At 55.5% G+C, this 17,884-nt stretch overlaps 1 protein-coding gene across 5 annotated transcripts in view; it reads right to left on the bottom strand.

Annotated features, from left to right (window-relative positions):
* CNTFR (ciliary neurotrophic factor receptor) overlaps window positions 1-17,884 on the bottom strand; it is a gene marked incomplete at its 3' end in the record, with an annotated part of 178,639 nt that overhangs the window by 74,321 nt on the left and 86,434 nt on the right. For 4 of the 5 annotated variants that reach the window (XM_080573834.1, XM_080573833.1, XM_080573832.1 and 1 more), the window contains one exon: window positions 2,618-2,699. The exons of the other annotated variant lie outside the window; for it this stretch is intronic. In XM_080573834.1, coding sequence (XP_080429960.1) covers window positions 2,618-2,699 — 82 coding nt within the window. The remainder of the gene's footprint in view (window positions 1-2,617; window positions 2,700-17,884) is intronic. 5 annotated transcript variants of the gene reach the window in all.

Raw genomic sequence — 17,884 nt, 5'->3', positions numbered from 1 at the left:
CAACAGCTAGCCTCTGAAAGCCTGATCTCTTTTTCTGTCCCCTTTCAAGTCTACCCCATGCATCCCTTTTTCCTCTACTAAATTCAAGAGCATCCCAATGGCTGTACAAAGCCACCCGTGCTGGCCTGGGTCAGTGAGCTGAGCACTGTGACAGCCTGCCAGAGCCACCCAGTGTGACGGATCAGCGGTGTGGACAGATTGCTTTAGCAGCAATTGGATTAGGGCATGATGCTGCCTAAAGCAAGCACGGTGTGGGGCATCACCAGGATCAAGCCATCCTCCGGCACAAGATTGTCCTTGGGCTCTGCTCAGGGAGGGATGGAGGAACAGCAGCTCATGCAGATCCTCTCAGCTCTGACCTCCTCCACCTGAAAACTTTGGGGTTTGGGGAGCATTCCTGGCTCCTGCATCCTGAAACGTGCCCTTCACTCCTCCAGCTCCAAGGAGAAGGACCGAAGATGAGCAGCAGAGGGGTTAACACATGAACAACCTCACCAGTACCGCACCCAATGCTGCTTTTATTAATTCATGTGGCACTTTGCAGGACGCTCCAGTAATCACCAGGGTGCACGTGAGAGCCAGGAGCGGGTGGCTGGCCTCACTGCGCCGTGCTCCTGCTCACTTAACAGCTTGTCACATCCTCCTCGCTCAAGTATTCAGTGCTAATGCATCTCTTAAAGTGCTTCATGAGCTATTAAAGTCGAGCGTGCCTCAAGAGCATGATAAATGGACTCTACGCCAGTGTCTTCCCCCCACTCCAGCCAGTCCCTGCCATCAGTGGGATTAATCCAACCTCCTACGCCGCTTCCCCTGCCCAAGTGCCCGGTTGGCAGGGGATGAGTCCAGGGGACGAGGGGAGGCTGCAGCAGTGCATAGGGTGAGCTCTAGGCAGGGGAAACAAGGAAACCCATAAGGTCTCCAACACAGTGCCTCTGGGGAACAGCCAGATTGAGCGCAGCCCTGCAGCTGCCCTGCTAGCCTTCCTCCAGCTCTTATACCCAATATTTCACCCTCTCTCTGTGGACCCCGTCTCCTTTTCATGTCCCCCAGTGCAGAGCAGCCTCTCCGGCTCCTGCAGATGGAGAGAGCCCTGCCTCCCTCCACGCACTCCCTCCAGGTGCCTGTTGATGCAATCGGGTCTCAGCAGCTCCGGTTTCGAGCTGGTGCCCCAGACACCTCCCTGCCGGATGCAGCCGGGCAAGGGAAGGAGGAGGGGTGTGGGGACGGGGAGGATGTGCTGCCAAATCCCTGAATTCTGCCTGATCATGGAGCAGAAGGTGGGAATCGTATCAGCTTGCCTGGAATTGCTGCCATAAGGACCCAGGACCATGCTCTCTGCACCGGCACGCTGTAGCCAGTGGCAAAACTCATGGCCAGCACTGGCAGGGAGCAGCCGTTTGCTTCTGCCTAGACAACACATTTCCACTATGCAGATTCCTGAAATACCTGCACCTGGTGTACATCTCCCCAGGTTTGGGCCGTCATCCCTGCAGCACAGAGGGAAATAACACAGTGCATTCAAGGGATGCGCCACCAGCCTCGACACGGGCTCCTTCAAGGGTCCTGCTAGCACAGCGGGACCAAGCAGCATTGAACACAGCTCAGCACCCAGACACTTTGGGCAGACACCCTGGGAAGGAGCTGGGAACACTCCCCCAGTGCCACGCAGCAAGCTCCCTCTGTATCCACAGCACGGCTGTCCCCATGCAACAGGGACGTGGCACCAACGTCCAGCTGCTTCATGTCCAGGCAAGCAGGGCTGGCAGCACCCAGCAGCATAAAGGCACCCAGCTGGATTTAGAGAAGCTCAGCAGGGTGCTCCGGCTGCGTTCATCAGTCCCACCAAGCCCATGGACTTACAGACATCTTCATCAGAGCTAATCAGCAAAATTCCCCTCTCTCATCCAACAAAAGCAACTGCAGCCAGGTTTACTGACAGGAAAGACAGGGATATTTTTTGGGGGGGGGGCATTCTGTCCCACTTTAGCAGGGCTGCCATGGGTGACACCCCATGGCAGGACCCAACTGGCTGCCCCAAAACTGTCCTGCTCCAATCTGGACCCAAGATTGCATGGGGTCCTCCAGCTCCCAACGCCACCAGCAACTCTGAAATTCAGTCTCTCTAAAGCCCCACATCCTCTGTTCAGCTGGAGAGGCACGAGCTAGAGATGGGCACAGAGGGTGGGTGCCACTGAGCAGTGAGGACAAAGTCCCCCCCAAGTAGGTGAGAGCTGGATAGGACACCAGTGACGGTCACAGGGTCGGGCGACAGGCATCGGGGCTGCCAGGTTGCCATTTCTTCCCACACTCCTTTCCCTTGATGGTGCAGAAAATGGGGAGTAAAGGGATGGGGAAAGCTGCAGAGGTGCCCTGGGACATGCAGGGGTCTGGGCGGGATGAGGCACACTGAGGGGTACCAGTGGGCACTGGTGGGCTGAAGGATGCCCAAACCCTGCAGGAGGGGACGCACACATCAAACAGAGGAGAAAATGATGACATCCAAAAATATTGAGCAAACGCAGACAGCATTCCCAACTCGCGCTAGGAGAGAGGCTAGAGGAGCAGCACCCGCGTTTTTTGGGACCCCCCCTGGCGGGAGAGCTGGCACAAGACTCACCCTGCTGGCTGTGCCTCTGAGCGTACACCACCACCACTGCGGCGAGCACCACGCAGCAGGCTGACGGGACGGGGTTAGCCATCTGTGGAAGCAAGCACAGGCAGGAGCAGTCAGGGTTTGCCCCGGGGGAGCTCGCAGGCAGCGCTCCCGGAGCCGCACCGTGCTGGGCAGGAGCAAGGGGACCGCAAGGAGATGCCACGCAGCAAGATTTCAGCTCAGCAACAGGGGGACTTATTGCAAAAGGAGGCATTTTGCCGGCACACGCTTCGTCGTTCAATGGCCTGTGGCACTTTCCAGCAGAGCTGCCAGCAGACCCAGGTGCCTGCAGGCTACGATTCGCCTTGCACAACTGCTGCAGTTTCCTCCTCTCCTACCCAGCTTCTCCCTCAAGATGTCAAACCCTGGTGCTGCGATCTCTTTGGCAGCTGCAGCATCACCCCAGGAGCTGCCTCCATCCAGGGAGGCAGCTGTGACCCGCTCAAGACCCTGCTCACCCTGAAGGTGAGCCAGCGGGGTCAGGATCCCGGGAGATGGGGCCATACCCAGGCTCTTCCAAGCAGCAGTCAGTGCTTAGGGTGTGCAAGGTGCAGATCCCGGCCCGATACAACTGCAGCAGCATTTCTGGGCGTGCAAGAGACAGAGTGACCCTCGCTTGTCACGCAGCACCTCCTCTTGCAGCTGGGGCCGATGGAGGGGACCTGAGGCAGGAGGGAGCTGCTGGGGACAGCGATGGGGAAGGGCCCAGCTGCCAGCCCGCCCGCCAGGAGGTGAATAGCACCGTGTGAAAAGCAAATTACACCTTCAAAACCGTTTAAACCTCTCTAATCTACAGCGCCGTATCGGTAACGCGTGGAGGATTGCCTTTTAATCTGGAACATGAGTACGGGCTCGTTAGCCAGATGGCATCCATTTAGACCTAAATAAAGGGGGAGCTGTATCGGCCAGCAAAAAAAAATGGCAAAATATATCCCGTTACCTAACACAGCCCTTGCATGGAGGCCAGATGGTCCCGGGTTCGCAGCAGGACATGAGCCTTTGCAGGGCAGGAGGGGAAGGCGAGTGAGGCTGGCAGGGGTAGCACCAGCAGGTTTTGGGGTGCAGCTGGGCCAGCCTGGCCCCAAATGCCTCTCGGGGTAGGGATTCTGGGAAGGATTAGGGTGACGAAAATGGGGAGCCCAGAGAAGGGACAGGGACATTGCGGTGGCCTCACTGCTGGATTTGTGGCTCTGGGTTTGCAGCGTGAGGGCTGCGTCACCACAGCACGGATGCACCAGCCCCAGCCCTCCCTGGTCACCTTGAGCAAATCGCTCTGCCCATGCCTCAGTTTCCCCGCCTGTAAAGCAGAGATAATGAAGGTGACCTTCCTTGGAAAGCTCCGAGCGAGGCGCACTAAGTGCTAATTACAACATCGTTATCATTCCCTCTGCTTCTCTCCTGCTCCTCCTTTGCCGTGCACGCTCCCCGCTCTGCATCCTCCACGTGTCCCCTGCGTCCACCGTGCCGCAGCTCCCCTGTGTGACACTGCTGCCACCCCAGCGTCCCCATCCCGCTGAAGATGTCCCCAGGGGCTGCCACCTGCAGGACGGGACCCCCCATGCCCCCCCAAAGCAATCACCCTGCTCTCTGAAGCATGAGGTCTGCTCGTTGTAGCCTTAAGCCTCAGTGCCAACTTGATCCCAAGCATTACGCACCCCATCTCGTACCTACAGGTCCTCCTGGGGACCAAAGCCACCTTCCCTCCCTGGCTGCTCCTCCTCTTATCAGTCATTAAAATAATTGCTGCTGTCTCTGCCTTCGTGCCTGGCAGCCTCACCTGAGGCCAGACCCGTGCAGAGACAGGTACCACAGGGAGGTGATACCTGAGGGTGATGCAGGTTGGCTACTGGGGGGAAAGAGAGAGCAGGGATATGGCCAAAGTCATTTGGAAGCCCCCAAACCCTCAGTGCCGGCACAGAGATCTCACCGCTCGGCTGCCTTCCCCCCTGCAAAACTTCATTTATTCTCAGAGACAAGCCCTGCAGCCAGGCAGGAACCGGAGCTATTTCAGTGTGAAAAATCTAGACAGAAAACCAACTTTTTCTCACTTGAATCGCAATTTCCCATGCAGTATTTGCTTTGTTTGCCTGTTTTGCCCAAAGCCATTTTTTTTTTTCCGAGCACATAACAAAACCTCCACAATTTCTGCAGATGCTTCTAATGCAAATTTCCATTTACTGCGTGTGCTCATTTAATGGTTTCTCTAACAGAAGCCAGCACCCTGGCAAGCGGGTGCACGGGACAATGAGCAGCAGAGCCCCAGCCATGCTCAAACAGGTGGGTCCCCAGGCTGCGTCCCTGTTCTGGCAGGAAACATATGAAAGGTGACGGTGGGGAACCGCATTTATTACACAGCAAGCCCAGCGGTGGGGAACTCAATCTTCTGCAGAAAAACAGTTTGGACAATATTTGCTTTTGCCCCTGTAGTGAATCATTTCTTGGCAGGAGAGGGGAAAGTGGAGCTCTGATGGTCATTCTTAGAAGCTGATTCAACGTGGGCATGAGCACGGTCCCCCTCCGGCAGCTCTCAGTCTACACCAAACGCATTTCTAGCAGTGCTTCCCCTGGGTTGGACCAGGCTCTGTGTAAGCAAGAAGCGGCCATGTGAAGTCCAGAGGCCACCCCAGCAAGCAGGGTTGAGGGCGCAGCGATGTGCCATTAACTGGGGTGGTGTGATGGGGTGGGAGCAGTCCTAGGGCTGGCAGCAAGAGCGAAGGGATTGTGTAAAGAGGCAGAAAGGAGGGTGCACAGCCCCAGGGTCCTCTTCTCCACGGGCAGAGGGACAGATCCTTTCCAGCTCCTTCTTAAAATGATCCCCAAAACTATGGGGACACTTGCTGGTACACCCAGCTGAAAACCACTCAGCCAGCCTGAGCGCATCTGCCAGAGATGTGCAAAAAAAAAAAAAAAAAAAAAAAAAAACACCCTAGTTTCAAAACCTCACATTTGCACGACAAAGCCTTCTGTAGGGAAATTCCCCCCGGCTTTGCTGTTACAGGGCCCGGCTCTGAAGTGGTGATCCAGGAGAGAAAAAAAGCTCCATTAACTCATTTCCTCCCCCTGCGGCTCCGCTGCAGCCTTGCCAAGAGCCTTCCACGGGCTCTCCGCAGCGCCGGTGCTGCAGGCGCCGGCCGTCGCTGCAGCCCATGTACTGGGTCTGGTAAAACCACCACAGCCCATCCTGCAGACACCAGCCGTAGCTGGTGGGGACCTGGGGTGCCGCCAGCTCCTGTGTGAGCTGCGTGGGACAGGGAGATGAGACGTCCCCAGCCCTGGTCCCCACGGGGGTTGCATCTCTCGTGGCAGCAAGGCAAGGGAAAATAGAGGACTTGTTACTCAACAACTTACACGAGAGGCTTTGTTAACAGCCCTAAAACCTGGCCTCGCAGTGCCCCATCAGCACCGAACCTCACTTTGTAGCTTAAGAGGAGAGAAAAGACAGGCATTGTCATCTCCTTAATGTGTGCTTCACAAAGCCTTACCTGCAGGGTCAGCCCTGCCGCTTTAAAGGGCTTCTTAAATCTAACTCAAGCCCCGGATACCAACAGGGTGACTGGTGGTGCCCCCCAGAACAAAGGTGGCACAGGGACTGCTGGGGCCAGCTGAAATTAATTCGCTCCCTGCTCTTGAAGACAGTGGCTTTCCTCCCTATACCCCTTCCCTTTCCAGAAGGAAAGAGACGGGCAGAAAGTGAAGGGAAATCCTTCAAAAAGCATCCCAGCTGCTTTGGTTTGATGCACATCGATATAGCCCCAGGCTTCCACCAGTGCATTCTCAAGCCTGGAGCCTTGCTATGATGGCTCAAAGAGAAAGGCAGCTACCAGAGCTTCCCACCACGTCCATGAAGATGAAGGAGGAGGCTCTCCTGGAGGCTGAAGCCAGAGCAGCTTTCCAAGAGGTTTCCTGCAGAGCCCGCCAGTTCCACAGGGAGCTGTGAGCATTCAGTTTCTCATGAAACTCCTGAGATTCACTGGGGAACTTGCTCTTGGTGAGCTGGTTTCAAGGACAGGTAATTTCTGGCTTGTGTGGATCACAGGCATGTGACGGGCAGGGACCCGAGACCTCCAGGGAGACCAATCTCAGTCATTGCCCTGCATCTGGAGGGGGATTTCACCTCCAGGAACAAGGTGGGTGTCTCTCCCCTTAAAACAGCCCCTGCCAAATGACAAAGCGAGCCCTAAGGCGTCAGGACACTGCAGCCCACACCCAGTCCTGCGGGGGATCGTGCTTGCAGCGTGGCCCCCTGCCAGGCTCGTCCTCGCTCCCCGAGCATCACACAAACACGTCCCTGGGATCACCTCCAGCAACCCTGCCTACGAACAGCCCCTGGATCCGCAGCCATCGTCCCAGCCTTGTGCACGGGCAGCTGCCTGCCACCGTCTGTCCCCTCTTCCTGCTCAGGGGGATGTTTCCTGCAGCTTGTACCTGTCCTCGCCGCCGCCACCGCGCAGAGCAGCCTATCTGCAAGCAGAGGGCAGCGGTCCAAGCCCAGCCATCTGTTCCAGCGGTGATAAAAGGCAACACAAAGCTCATCATACTAATAAGCGATGCACATCCTCGTAACTGGGAGAAAGCACGGGAGGGAGGGAGGGAGGGAGGAGGCTGAATCCTCACAGGAATGGGTTGCAGAGAAACACTGCCCCCAAGCCCCTTCTTCACCGGCCCAAGTGCAAGGAAGCTCAGGTCAGCAGCCATACACGAGCCCCAGTCCTTCATTCCCAATAGGCTCAGGCAGCCTCTGAGATGGAGGAAACAACAGCAAATGAAGTTTTTGTCGCTGTTCCGCGTTCTCCCCCTTTTTACCTAACTTTCTTCCATGCTGAGCGTTTCCTGGCTCCCCGCAGGGAGACATCGCAGGAATCAATCAGATGTCTGCTTCCATTAAAGAAATGCCACAGATGTTTTTCTGGAGCCTCTGTTAGAGTGGGTTCTAGGGTTTTGTTTTATTTCTGTAGATGCTTCTCGCAGAAGCTACCCCTATGCCCCCCCTGCTACCAAAACCTTGCCATGTAAACCCATTACAACCTCACATCAGTGACGGGCTATGCTGGCAGTTCTAGTATTTCCCAGTTCCTCTGCTTAGAAGCTGGAGAAATCACCCAAGATCAATGAATTTTGGGGCAGGTTCTGCACATGTCACTTCTCCAGGCTGTGACTGCAGCAAGAATGAGCTCTTGGTGTTGCACTGAGATTTAGTGCTATGACTTCCAGTCTTCGGTCACAGAAACAGAAAATTCATTATGGGAAAAAAAAAAAAAATGCCCCATCAAGCAAAAAGCTCCAAATTTTTCAGAAAGGCCCTGCTGTTGTACTCTCTGTTCAGTTTGTGAATTCCAGGCAAACACTTGCACCACTTCTTATTTTTGCTTGTAGGGCAGCATCGCTCTTCAATTTCGCCCATCATTTTGCTCAAAGCCCTGCTTTTTGCCCTGAGGACAGTCTGTGGCCAGGCTGATTTATGAACTCCCGAACACACCTTAAAAAGCTCTGGGGCAGAGAAAGGCATCACAGCGTTAAAGTCCAGCCTGTACCATAGTCACGCTGTCCTAAGCGAAACAGAGGGGAAAGGGAAAAGCAAAATTAAGGAAGGAGGAATGAAGCGCTAACATTTTGCATCAAAAAGTCCTCGCATCCTTGCTCTGGCATGGTCCTGCGTGGAAACACAGAGCTTCAAAGAGTCCCAGTTGCGCCTGTGTTTGCTTTCTTAGTGCAGGTGGATCAGGCTGTCCCATGCCTGGTGCACAGCAGGGCTCGGGAGCTGCAGGATACGTGGCCCTGGTACCCCTGGGAAAGGCTCCTCGCTCATTTCTGTGCTCCCGCTGCGCTGGCGGGCGTGAATTGGATTTGTGATGGGGATGTGGTGGTGCTGCTGGCCAAAATCCCAGCACAGCCGCAGCCTTGGAGAGAAGACAGCAGGAGGATGGACAAAGTTTGCCTTCCAGATCTCCTCCATCAGCTGGCCGTGGCACGGGGCAGAGCGGCTGCTGCATGCACCCGTCCCCTGCACGATGGCACACGGGGGACAGCAAACAGCACCACGAGCCCCCCGTCTCCTCCACACCCCAGCCCACCCATACTGTGCAAACAACCTCCCTCCCCATTTTGGGGAGGGCACAGGGAGGTGCTGGGGGCCTGCTGACAGGTGACCCCCGGCATCGTCCACAGCGAGGGGCTCACAGCCCACAGGCCATAGTGGGGACAGAGGCCACCCCAGGCAGATGCGACCTGGGGACATTTGTCTGGCACCTGCTGCAGTTTCTTCATCCCGTTGGCCTCACATGTCTCCTGGGGGCTGTCCCCAGATGCCACAACAGCCCCCAGTTTTTGGAGCAGGCAAGCAAAGCAGTGAGCAGGGGGAAAGTGAGGCACAGGGCTGCTCGGAGGTGCCCTGAGGGTGAGAAGAGTGGCAGCACGGGGGGGGAATTATCCATACCTACATCGGGTCGGCGATGCCAGCAGCACCTTTGACAGACAGAGGGATGTGCCACAGAGCCAAACCCAGGGACAGCACGGGGACTGGAGTAACATGCCTGCCCCCCCTCTCCACTAACACCCTCCTGGGAGACCACAGGGAAGGAACCAACCCCTTTTCTTCAAACCCCCAAGTGTCCCCACCTCGCCATGCTCCAGCAGCTGCCTTGCTTGCAATGTCAGCAGGGTTTCCAGCAGGATCTGGCCCCGCAGAGCCCCCCCCACTGCCCCCCAGCATCGCTGCATGCAGCTGCAGGGGGGCACATGCTGGAGCTCCCCCCAGCTGGTGACACCAAAAAGGCCGGGGGCTGACGCAGCTCACCTGGCTTCCAACACGTCTTTAGGGGGAGTCCTGACACTGCACCCCCACAGGTACCTCCGAGCCCCCCAGACCCTCACCCCGGGGTCCTGCTGCAGCCGCACCAGCAGCGTTTGCTGCGAGCAAGCAGAGGATGAGGAGGATGAAGCAGGGCTGGCCCGAGGCAGCTGCGCCGAAATAAAAGGCTCAAAAGTCCCTCACCCAAAACTACAGGAAAATTTAATTACCAAGGACAAAACACCATCTGTTTGTGTGGACTGTGACCTCACGCTGGCCCCTGGCTTTAACAGCTCTTAAATTAGCATGTTTGTTAGGGGGTATTAGCTGTTTGACATCAGGGAAGCCGTTCCCAAGGGGGCGAGGAGGGGGGACTGGGTGGTCGCGCACCAAAACGCGTGCCTGGGCAGCGTGGCGAGCTCGGAGGTGACGGGGCAGCAAGGAGCAGCCTGGAAATGCATGTCCTCCGGGACCTCAGCCAGCACACCCTGATAGGAAACGTCCCCCAGCACTGGTAAATGCCACTTTGGAAGTGAGGGTCCCTTCTGAGCACGGCCCTGGGTAGAGGTGATGAACTTTGGCGATCCCAAAACCAGCCGCTGCCAGCTGAGCCTGGGCACCAGCCCCTGCTTGGGCGACAGCCTCAGCTCTCAGCCTCTTTCCAGGTCCACAGCCAAAAAGGAAAGAGAGAACAAGATGTATGCTCCGAGGAAGATTTTGCAACTGGAAGCCAGCAATTAAATAAATACTCAATACGGAGGAAATATGGTTAAAATCAAATTTGTTTCCAGCCCTGCAAGGGAGGGAAGATGCAAACACTGGTACCAAGCCCAGGAACAGATTTATTCCCCAAGTGATGCCAAATTGGGCATGTCCTTTATTTCTTCCTCATGGTTTATGGGGTACAGTATCCGTACTACCTTCCTACCTACCAACACAGGCTGCAGCAAGCAGAAGACGGTCTGAAGTCAACCAGGTTATCTGAGAGAAAAAACAACCCAGCTGGGAGATGTCCCACTTAGTGAGATCTCAGCAGCTTTTTCCTTCAGCACCTGCATCGTGCTCTGCAAGCCCTGCTCCTCTCTGCCAGCCCTCCTCTCCTATCTCTGTGTGGAGGGGATTTGAGGAGCCAACGTTCGGCCACCTCCAGCTTTCCCAAGGAAATCGGTCCCTAGGTGAAGAGGAGCCAGTGATCTGCATGCGGTGTCTGGAGGCTGTCCAAGGGTCTGTCTGAGATTATGCCCCCCCAAAATGAGACTTGTACCTATGCTTGCGAGCCTCAAACTCAATGGCAAAATGTGTCAGCCCAGGTCTGAGACTATGTTAACCATGAGAAAACCAGAGCCACTTTTCTAACAAGAGCACATCAAGCCGCTTGCCCCATGCACTGTGCAACGCAGAGCTTGAGCTCTGGAGGAGAGCACGTATGGGGAGCAGCGGGGAGGAACTGGGAGACCTTGCAAAGAGAGGATGTGCAAGGAGAGCACGTTACACATCCCCCTAACATGGCACGGGGCCCGCAGGACATCATCCCTCCTAACCGAGAGCTCTTTCAGGAGTCTTCATCCAGGGCCAAGTCCTCTGCATCCATCACAACATAAATGACCGGGGCGCAGCTCTCACCGCCTCTCCCCAGGAGGAAGAAAAAGGCAAAGCCCCAGCGTGAGGCGGAGGGGACGGGGCCTGATCCAGCCCTCTCCCTCCGGTGACCCTAACCCCTCGGCGGCCCCGCCACCGCATCCGGCCCCGGGGGCCGTCCCCTACCTGCACCGCGCTTCCAGCAGCTTCGTGGCCGGCCAGATGCAGACCATGTGTGCGCTTTATCTCCGGACCCTTCCTGCAGGCTCCAGAGCCTTCCACTGCAAAAAAATAAAACCCAACCCCACATCCGAGAGTCCCTGGTGGCCGCCAGCCCCTTTCCAAAACTCTGGCTCGACGCGATCCGCCTGGGTAGGGTTTGCTTTTTAATTAGAAAATATTCATCAGCGTTTAAAAATGAAATAATAATAATAATAATATAAAAAAAAGTGTCAACCAGCTGGGGCTGCAAAAGCCGTGGCGTTTTGGCTCCCGACCGAGCACTTTGATAGAAAGGCTCCTTGGAAAACGCCATAGAAAATATTTAATTTCTCCCAAGGCCTGCATATGGGGCTCATCACTCGCGCATATTACACAGGAATATTCATGTGCGCTGGCCTCCTGTTACAGGATGACGAGGGTTCGCCGGTGCAGCATGCGAGAGGGGCTCCTTCCTTTCCCTTCTCTGTTTTGGAAGAGGAAAGCACTGCATTTCACCTTCAGTCCCCAGCCATTCCTCAACGGCAGAAAAAAAGGGAAAGGTGAGCCAGAGGCTGGTCCACTCGCATCCATCAGCCTGCTGCGCTCGCTTCCACTGCCGCAGGGCAGTGCCATGGATGGGCAGCAAACAAGGGGAAAACACATTTCTGTGCACATTTCTGCCCTGGGTTTGTTCCTTTCTCATTGCCATTCCTGTTCCCACCCCACCTGCATGGAGGGGCCCATCAAACCCTAGCTCTTAAGCACACACGTGAAAAGGAGTCATTAAAAAAATACTGAACTTTCCAAACAAAATTTCACAATGAGTTGTTCGTTCCCAAATAACACTGTACTCACACATGCACACACACACACTCATTATCAATTTTGTTGTGTTTTTTGCAATCTTTCCCAACCTGAGAGGAAGTTTGGTGCCAGGTACTTTCCTAGGCAGGGTCAACTAGGTCTCACTAGGATGAAAAATATTCCAGGAAAACGAACAAACAAACAAAAACCCTTAAAGCACATCTGGAACATTGCTATTGTTTTGTGGGCTCTGCTACACGATGGACATTGGTGATTTTCAGCAAAGGGCCATCACAGCAGTCACACAGCTCATGGGGATGAGGAAAGGTCGAGAAACAGGGCTTGGCCAGCCTGGAGAAGGTACAGATTTGGGAGGACCTAACAGCAGGCTGCCAGTGCCCGTGGGGAGGTTATGGAGATGACGGAGACAGACCCCTTCCAGTGCTATATGGTGGGAAGGTGAAAGGCAACAGGCAGGAACTGTAACAAGAGGGGTTCAGGCTTGCCATAAGGAAGAAGTTTCCCCATGGGGACAGTCACACACTGTTGTGGGATCTGGAAGAGGTCGTGGGATCTCCAGCCTTGGAGGTTTTCAAGACCCAGGCAGGCAAAGCAAACCGGCTTGAAATCAGTATTCACCCTGCCTGCGGCAAGAGGCTGGGCTGGAGACCTCCCAAGGTCACCCCTAGCCTGGATGGCTGTAGGAACGCACCGTCGCCAGGAAAAATGAAACATAAAAAGGTCTCCCATGAATTCTGGGAGTGGGACAGCTCAGCTCTCTGCTCCTTTCAAACACGTGCTTCTTTCCAACAACCCGGCGAGGTCAGTTCGAATAAACCCGACCGGCTCTCTGAACCCCACCTTGGATGGAGACCGCGGTGCTGCACCACAGCAGGGCACAGCCCTGAGCCCGCGGGGATGGCCATCTTCCCCACTTCCAAACCTCCTCCTGCGGGGAAAGGCTCGCCCGACACCCGTAAGTGATTAACGAGCGGCCAGGCTCGTCAGCACGCACGCTGCGTGCATGGGTGCTTGCGTGCGTGCGTGCGCGCTGCTCGGAGAGACTTGGCAGGGGTGGGGAGGTGGGGGGAAGCGCGCTGACAAGCAGATGATTAATTGAAATGCAAGGGGGAGGAAAAGTAACGTCCGCTGAAACTATCAGCCGGTGCAAGCATGGGAAAGAAATTCGGAGACACCGTCCCCATCCCCTGCTCCGCACGCATCGCGCCTCCCAGCCCGGAGCTGCTCGCCAGTCCCTTCCTGGCTTCTATTTTTGCAGGTGCAATTTCATACTTGAAAATAACCATGCTGCACACGCACGTATATTTCTTCCTCCCCGGCCCCCCGGCTCATTGCATGCGGAAACGGCAGCGATGGGAGAGCAAACCTCCCGGCGCGCGGCGCGCGGCAGCAATTAGCCATCCGAGCGCTCGTTACCCCGTGCCGCTGGGCGCAGGTGCCTACAGCCAGGGCTCTCTGCTCCTCCTGCACCACTCGTGCCTTTCAAGCAGGCACGGGCTCGAAAACACACACGACATTACTGCTTTGCACCAAAATAATAGTAATCGTAATAAAAAAGAGGTAAGCGATAAAAAAGGCTGAAAACTCAAGCCTGGCTCAGCTCCGAAACTCTGCTCAGAGTCTGTAAATTATATCCAAAGCAGAGCTGGCGCGACTGCACCATCAGCAAAGAGGGAGACCGAGGTGCAGAGGGGGGGAGCGAGCTTCTGTTCCTCGCCCAGTGCTAACAGGCTCAGCTTGGGTCACCAAATAAATCGCATTAAAAGATGCAAATTGGTGCACGCCGGCCCCCAGCATCGCTGATGGGCACAGCACAGAGCGGAGCCCACCAGGAACCGAAGGCAGGGCATGTCATAGGAGGGGACCCTGAGCTTCAAAGCCCTGCGGCTGAAAAACCGGGGGTGTGATCTCGCTAGTGGCCTCTAGATGCAACTGTAGCACAGACAGTAAATCACAGGGTGGTGCCTTCTGCCAGCAAGCGGGCTCTTTGCTCCCGTGCCAGCCGGGCACCGAGCAGGGCTTTATGGAGCAGAAAATGCTCCGGGACGCCCATGGGAAGGAGATTCACGTTGGGACAAGCCAGGACCCAAATTTAGGCTAGCTTTCACTCAGGAAGCTGATCCCCAGTTGAGAAGACCAGGTTGGAGAATTGATCTGGGTGCGTTGTTCTGCACTTTGCTGCTCAGGTAATGACCGGAGCGGTGCGCGACTGCATCGGAGGGCTTCGTGAAACACTTGTACGATTGACATGGTTTAACAGACTGCTGTTTATGAGACAGAGCAGTATTTAAAAGACACATTTCTCTCAGAGCCGCACATAAAATTTGATAGCTAAATAGCTGTAAATGCTACTGAAGGCTGACAACTCGAAGAGGAATAGAGGGTCTGTCATGCGGAGTATCCGCCAATACACCCGGCCCCGCAGAGCCGACGAGACTTCCAGTCTCATAAAACCTTTTTTATATTGGAAGTGAGAATTTGTGCAGCGCATATGAACTCTCTTTTATTGGGCTGGTGTGATGCTGAGAAAATGCAGTTAAAGTTGTACAAGTCCTCCTTGGAGCGCTATTGGGGCGCCTATAAATCAAAAGCTTTATCCCGGAACGTGTTTACTAAATAAACCAGCTTTAACTCGGCTCGTGCAAGCCAGAGGGTGCCATTTGCACCCCCGTGCCCCCAGCTAGCAGCCACAGCCTGGCTGCTTCCCCTGCATCTGTCCAGCCCCTGGTGCCTCGGGGCGCTCCCCGCAGCATCCCCGGCAGGATGGGTGCAGACGTGCCCTGGGTACCCGGTGGAAGTGGATTATTTCCCAGCCTCCACAAAGACCTGGCGCACTCCGGCTGGGGAGGAAGGTTTGGGCCAGCTCCCTTATCCCCCAAAGACTCCTACATCTCCACTCTACAGCTGCGTTAATTATTTCATCTTAGTCTGGCTTCCTCATTAAGCTAACCTAGACGTCCCGCGTCTGAGTGACAGTGAGCTAGTCTGCCAGGACCCAAGCCAGCAGCACTGGAAGCCATAGGTTTGATGTGATTTATGGGGACTAATATTACACATATCTCAAACACGCAAGCTTCAGAGGACCTGAGGCTGCCGAGCAGAGTGGGAGGACGGCAGAAAGCCCACGCAGAGCCAGCAGCATGGAATCCAGACCAAGCCCGGGTGTCGGCATCTCACCGGTCCTCGTCGGGGAGGGTCGAGCCTTACTGCTGGCCCATTTCCCTGGAAGATGCCCGTGAGCCACGGGAAGCCCCAGTGCCGCCCTATTCCACCTCTGGCAGCAGACCGCAGTGTGACAGCAAACATCTGTGTCTGAGCAGGGGCTGGCAGCGCGGCTGAGCCGCTGGACAGCCCCTTCGCCCCTCTCCACCGATGTGGCTGCGAGCTCAGCTAATTTCGGTATCAGGTTCCCCTTGGGATGTCTGGCATCTGTGGGCTATAACAACACTGCTTCAGGGCATTAGGCAGATCCTCTTTTTCCGATACTGCCAAATCCAAGGCTTTTGTGCGAATCCGCTGCATTTTGCCTGCTCTGCAAACAAGTGTGTATAAAAGCAAGGCTTCAGCCCCCTGGAAGCCTCCAGGGAAAATTCAAAGCAATGAAGAAATATGAGTTGCTTTTCTATGAACCCATCAAAAAAGGAAAAAAAAACACCCTGAAAAAACCCACATTACTTTTCAGCCCAGTTTTGCCAGCAGTACAGGTCTTTTTCCCACAGTCTAAGGAATCAACACATTTTCAAATCACTCCTGCTTATGGTATTGAATATCAGAACATGATTGCCTTTCATTCAGCAGCTGTTTTGGGACACCGAGGGAAAAGGCAGGCAGTCCAAACTTTGCAAAACACTAGGAAAGGGCTCAATGCATTTAAAAACTAGTTGCAAGCAGTGGAGAGGGAAGGGAGAGGTCTGCAAGGGGTGCGTGCAGTGAGGAGGGTTTGGGGGCGAGCAGGGTAGAGAGAAGCGGACTTGGGAGCAAGTCCTGGAGGCGAGGAGCTGGGAAGAATAGGGCTGCGATGGTGGGGTTGGATGGGAACCTCCCATGGGTCCTTCATGTGCCTCTCACTGAAAAACAACCCAACATGGCCAGCAGCAAGTCAGATGAGAAAGGGATGGAGCAGCATAGCTGCTTTCCACAGAAAAATGAGCCCTTCTGGAAAAAAAAGCAGCCTGGCACGGATGCCAGTGCCCTGGATGCTCTCCTGGGGCTGAGCAATGATGGGAAGGAAGCTCTCCTGTGTGCCTGCACAGGGCAGTTGTTCCTAAATCCCTGCCTCGGTGCTGGCTCCTCCCAGAGGCTCCCCCTCTGGCATGGGACACCCTGGTGACACCCCAACCTGTGTCACGGTCCCACAGGGTCACCTGGGAGGTGCACACAAGATGAGGCAGTGCTGCCTCCAATCTCTCTCTCACCCAGCTGGTCCAACCCCCCTGCAATGCAAGGGGTGCCAGCATCCTTCCACAGCCCCACCTTCCTATCACAGCACTGCTCGACTCCTTCAGCTCGGGCTCCTTAGAAAAATGCAGGGGTGCAGGCTCGTTTTCCCGGGAGAAACAGCATTATTGCCTGATTTACCCACCTCCAGCCTAACGTGTGGATGCCCAGCATCTCTGTGCTGCTGGTGGGGAGTGGGCAGCTCTGAAAAGAAAACCAGCAGCTCTCTCCCCTTCCTCTCCGCCCAGCCTTGTCCTGGGGATAATTGCACCACAGCAGTGCCAATGAGCAGGGCACTTGCTGCACTCTCTTCCCACTCTCCAAGGCAGTTATTTAACCTCGCTGAGGCAATGCTATTATCCCATTTCACAGATGGGGAGCTGCAGAGCAGAAATTCAGCCCAGGCTCAAGGTGAAGGAGGGAACCTGCAGGGGAGGAAGGCACCGAACCCTCCCTTGGACGGCAGCATCCTCTGTCTTTTCTGCACATCCTGTGCATCCTCTGCACATCCCTGTAACCTCTGCACATCCCCTGCACCCTCTGCACATCCTCTGCCCATCCCGGTGCAGTCCCAGCAGCGGTGGGGGTTTGACACATTAAAAGGATACCAAATGGAGGGAAGAGCAACAGGCTATGGAGGATTAGCTAAAATAAGTTTGTTCTAAAGCACTGCAAGGAGAAAAGCCCCAGTTTCCTACAGGCTTGTGCCACGTAATCCCCCCACGCCGTCAGCAATAGCTCTGACCTCCTGCTCATGCCACCTGGAGGTGAGGGGACCCAAATCCCAGGGCTTGCCAAAATGGGGACACTAACTGGGGTCTGCCTGGTGCCCTTCTCTTGGAGATATCTCCCAGGCTGTCAAACCCGGCTGTGATCAGCTGCCAGGATCGTGAGCCTTCGTGGGGAAGGCTGACAGCCCAGCAGACCATAGGAAGGGGACAAAAAGGGAGGGGAGATGGGGAGAGCCAAGCCCGGCAGGTATCAGCACCCCATGGGGATTTGCAGCTATCAGCCCTGGCTGAACGTCCCCAGCGATGTCCCTGGGAGAGCCCTGCCACCTGGGGAGAGGAACCAGAGCAGGACACCTTGTCCCCATCCCAGCTGAGCTCTGATTTCCACCTTGCCCTGCAGAGTGGCAACAGAGCTGCAATGCCACCAGGTAAGCAAAGAGGCAGGACGGCCGGGCTTCTCACAAAGACAAAGTGCCTCTCCCCTTCCTCCCAGATTGCAAGCAGATGTGTGCTTAAATTACCTGCTGCTGACTACGACGCTTAGCAAAGAGCCATGGCCTAGGAGCAGAGCGAGGAAAAATGTGTGAAACGAATGAGGGGAGGATTAGCAGGAATTCAGGCGGCTCTGGAAGGGCAAAGTGTCGCTGTTGCAGAAAAATGTCACTTCCTTTG

Source organism: Anser brachyrhynchus (assembly GCF_964034855.1).
Source record: "Anser brachyrhynchus genome assembly, chromosome: Z".
NCBI lineage: Eukaryota > Metazoa > Chordata > Aves > Anseriformes > Anatidae > Anser > Anser brachyrhynchus.
This window is presented reverse-complemented; position numbering and strand designations above follow the sequence as displayed.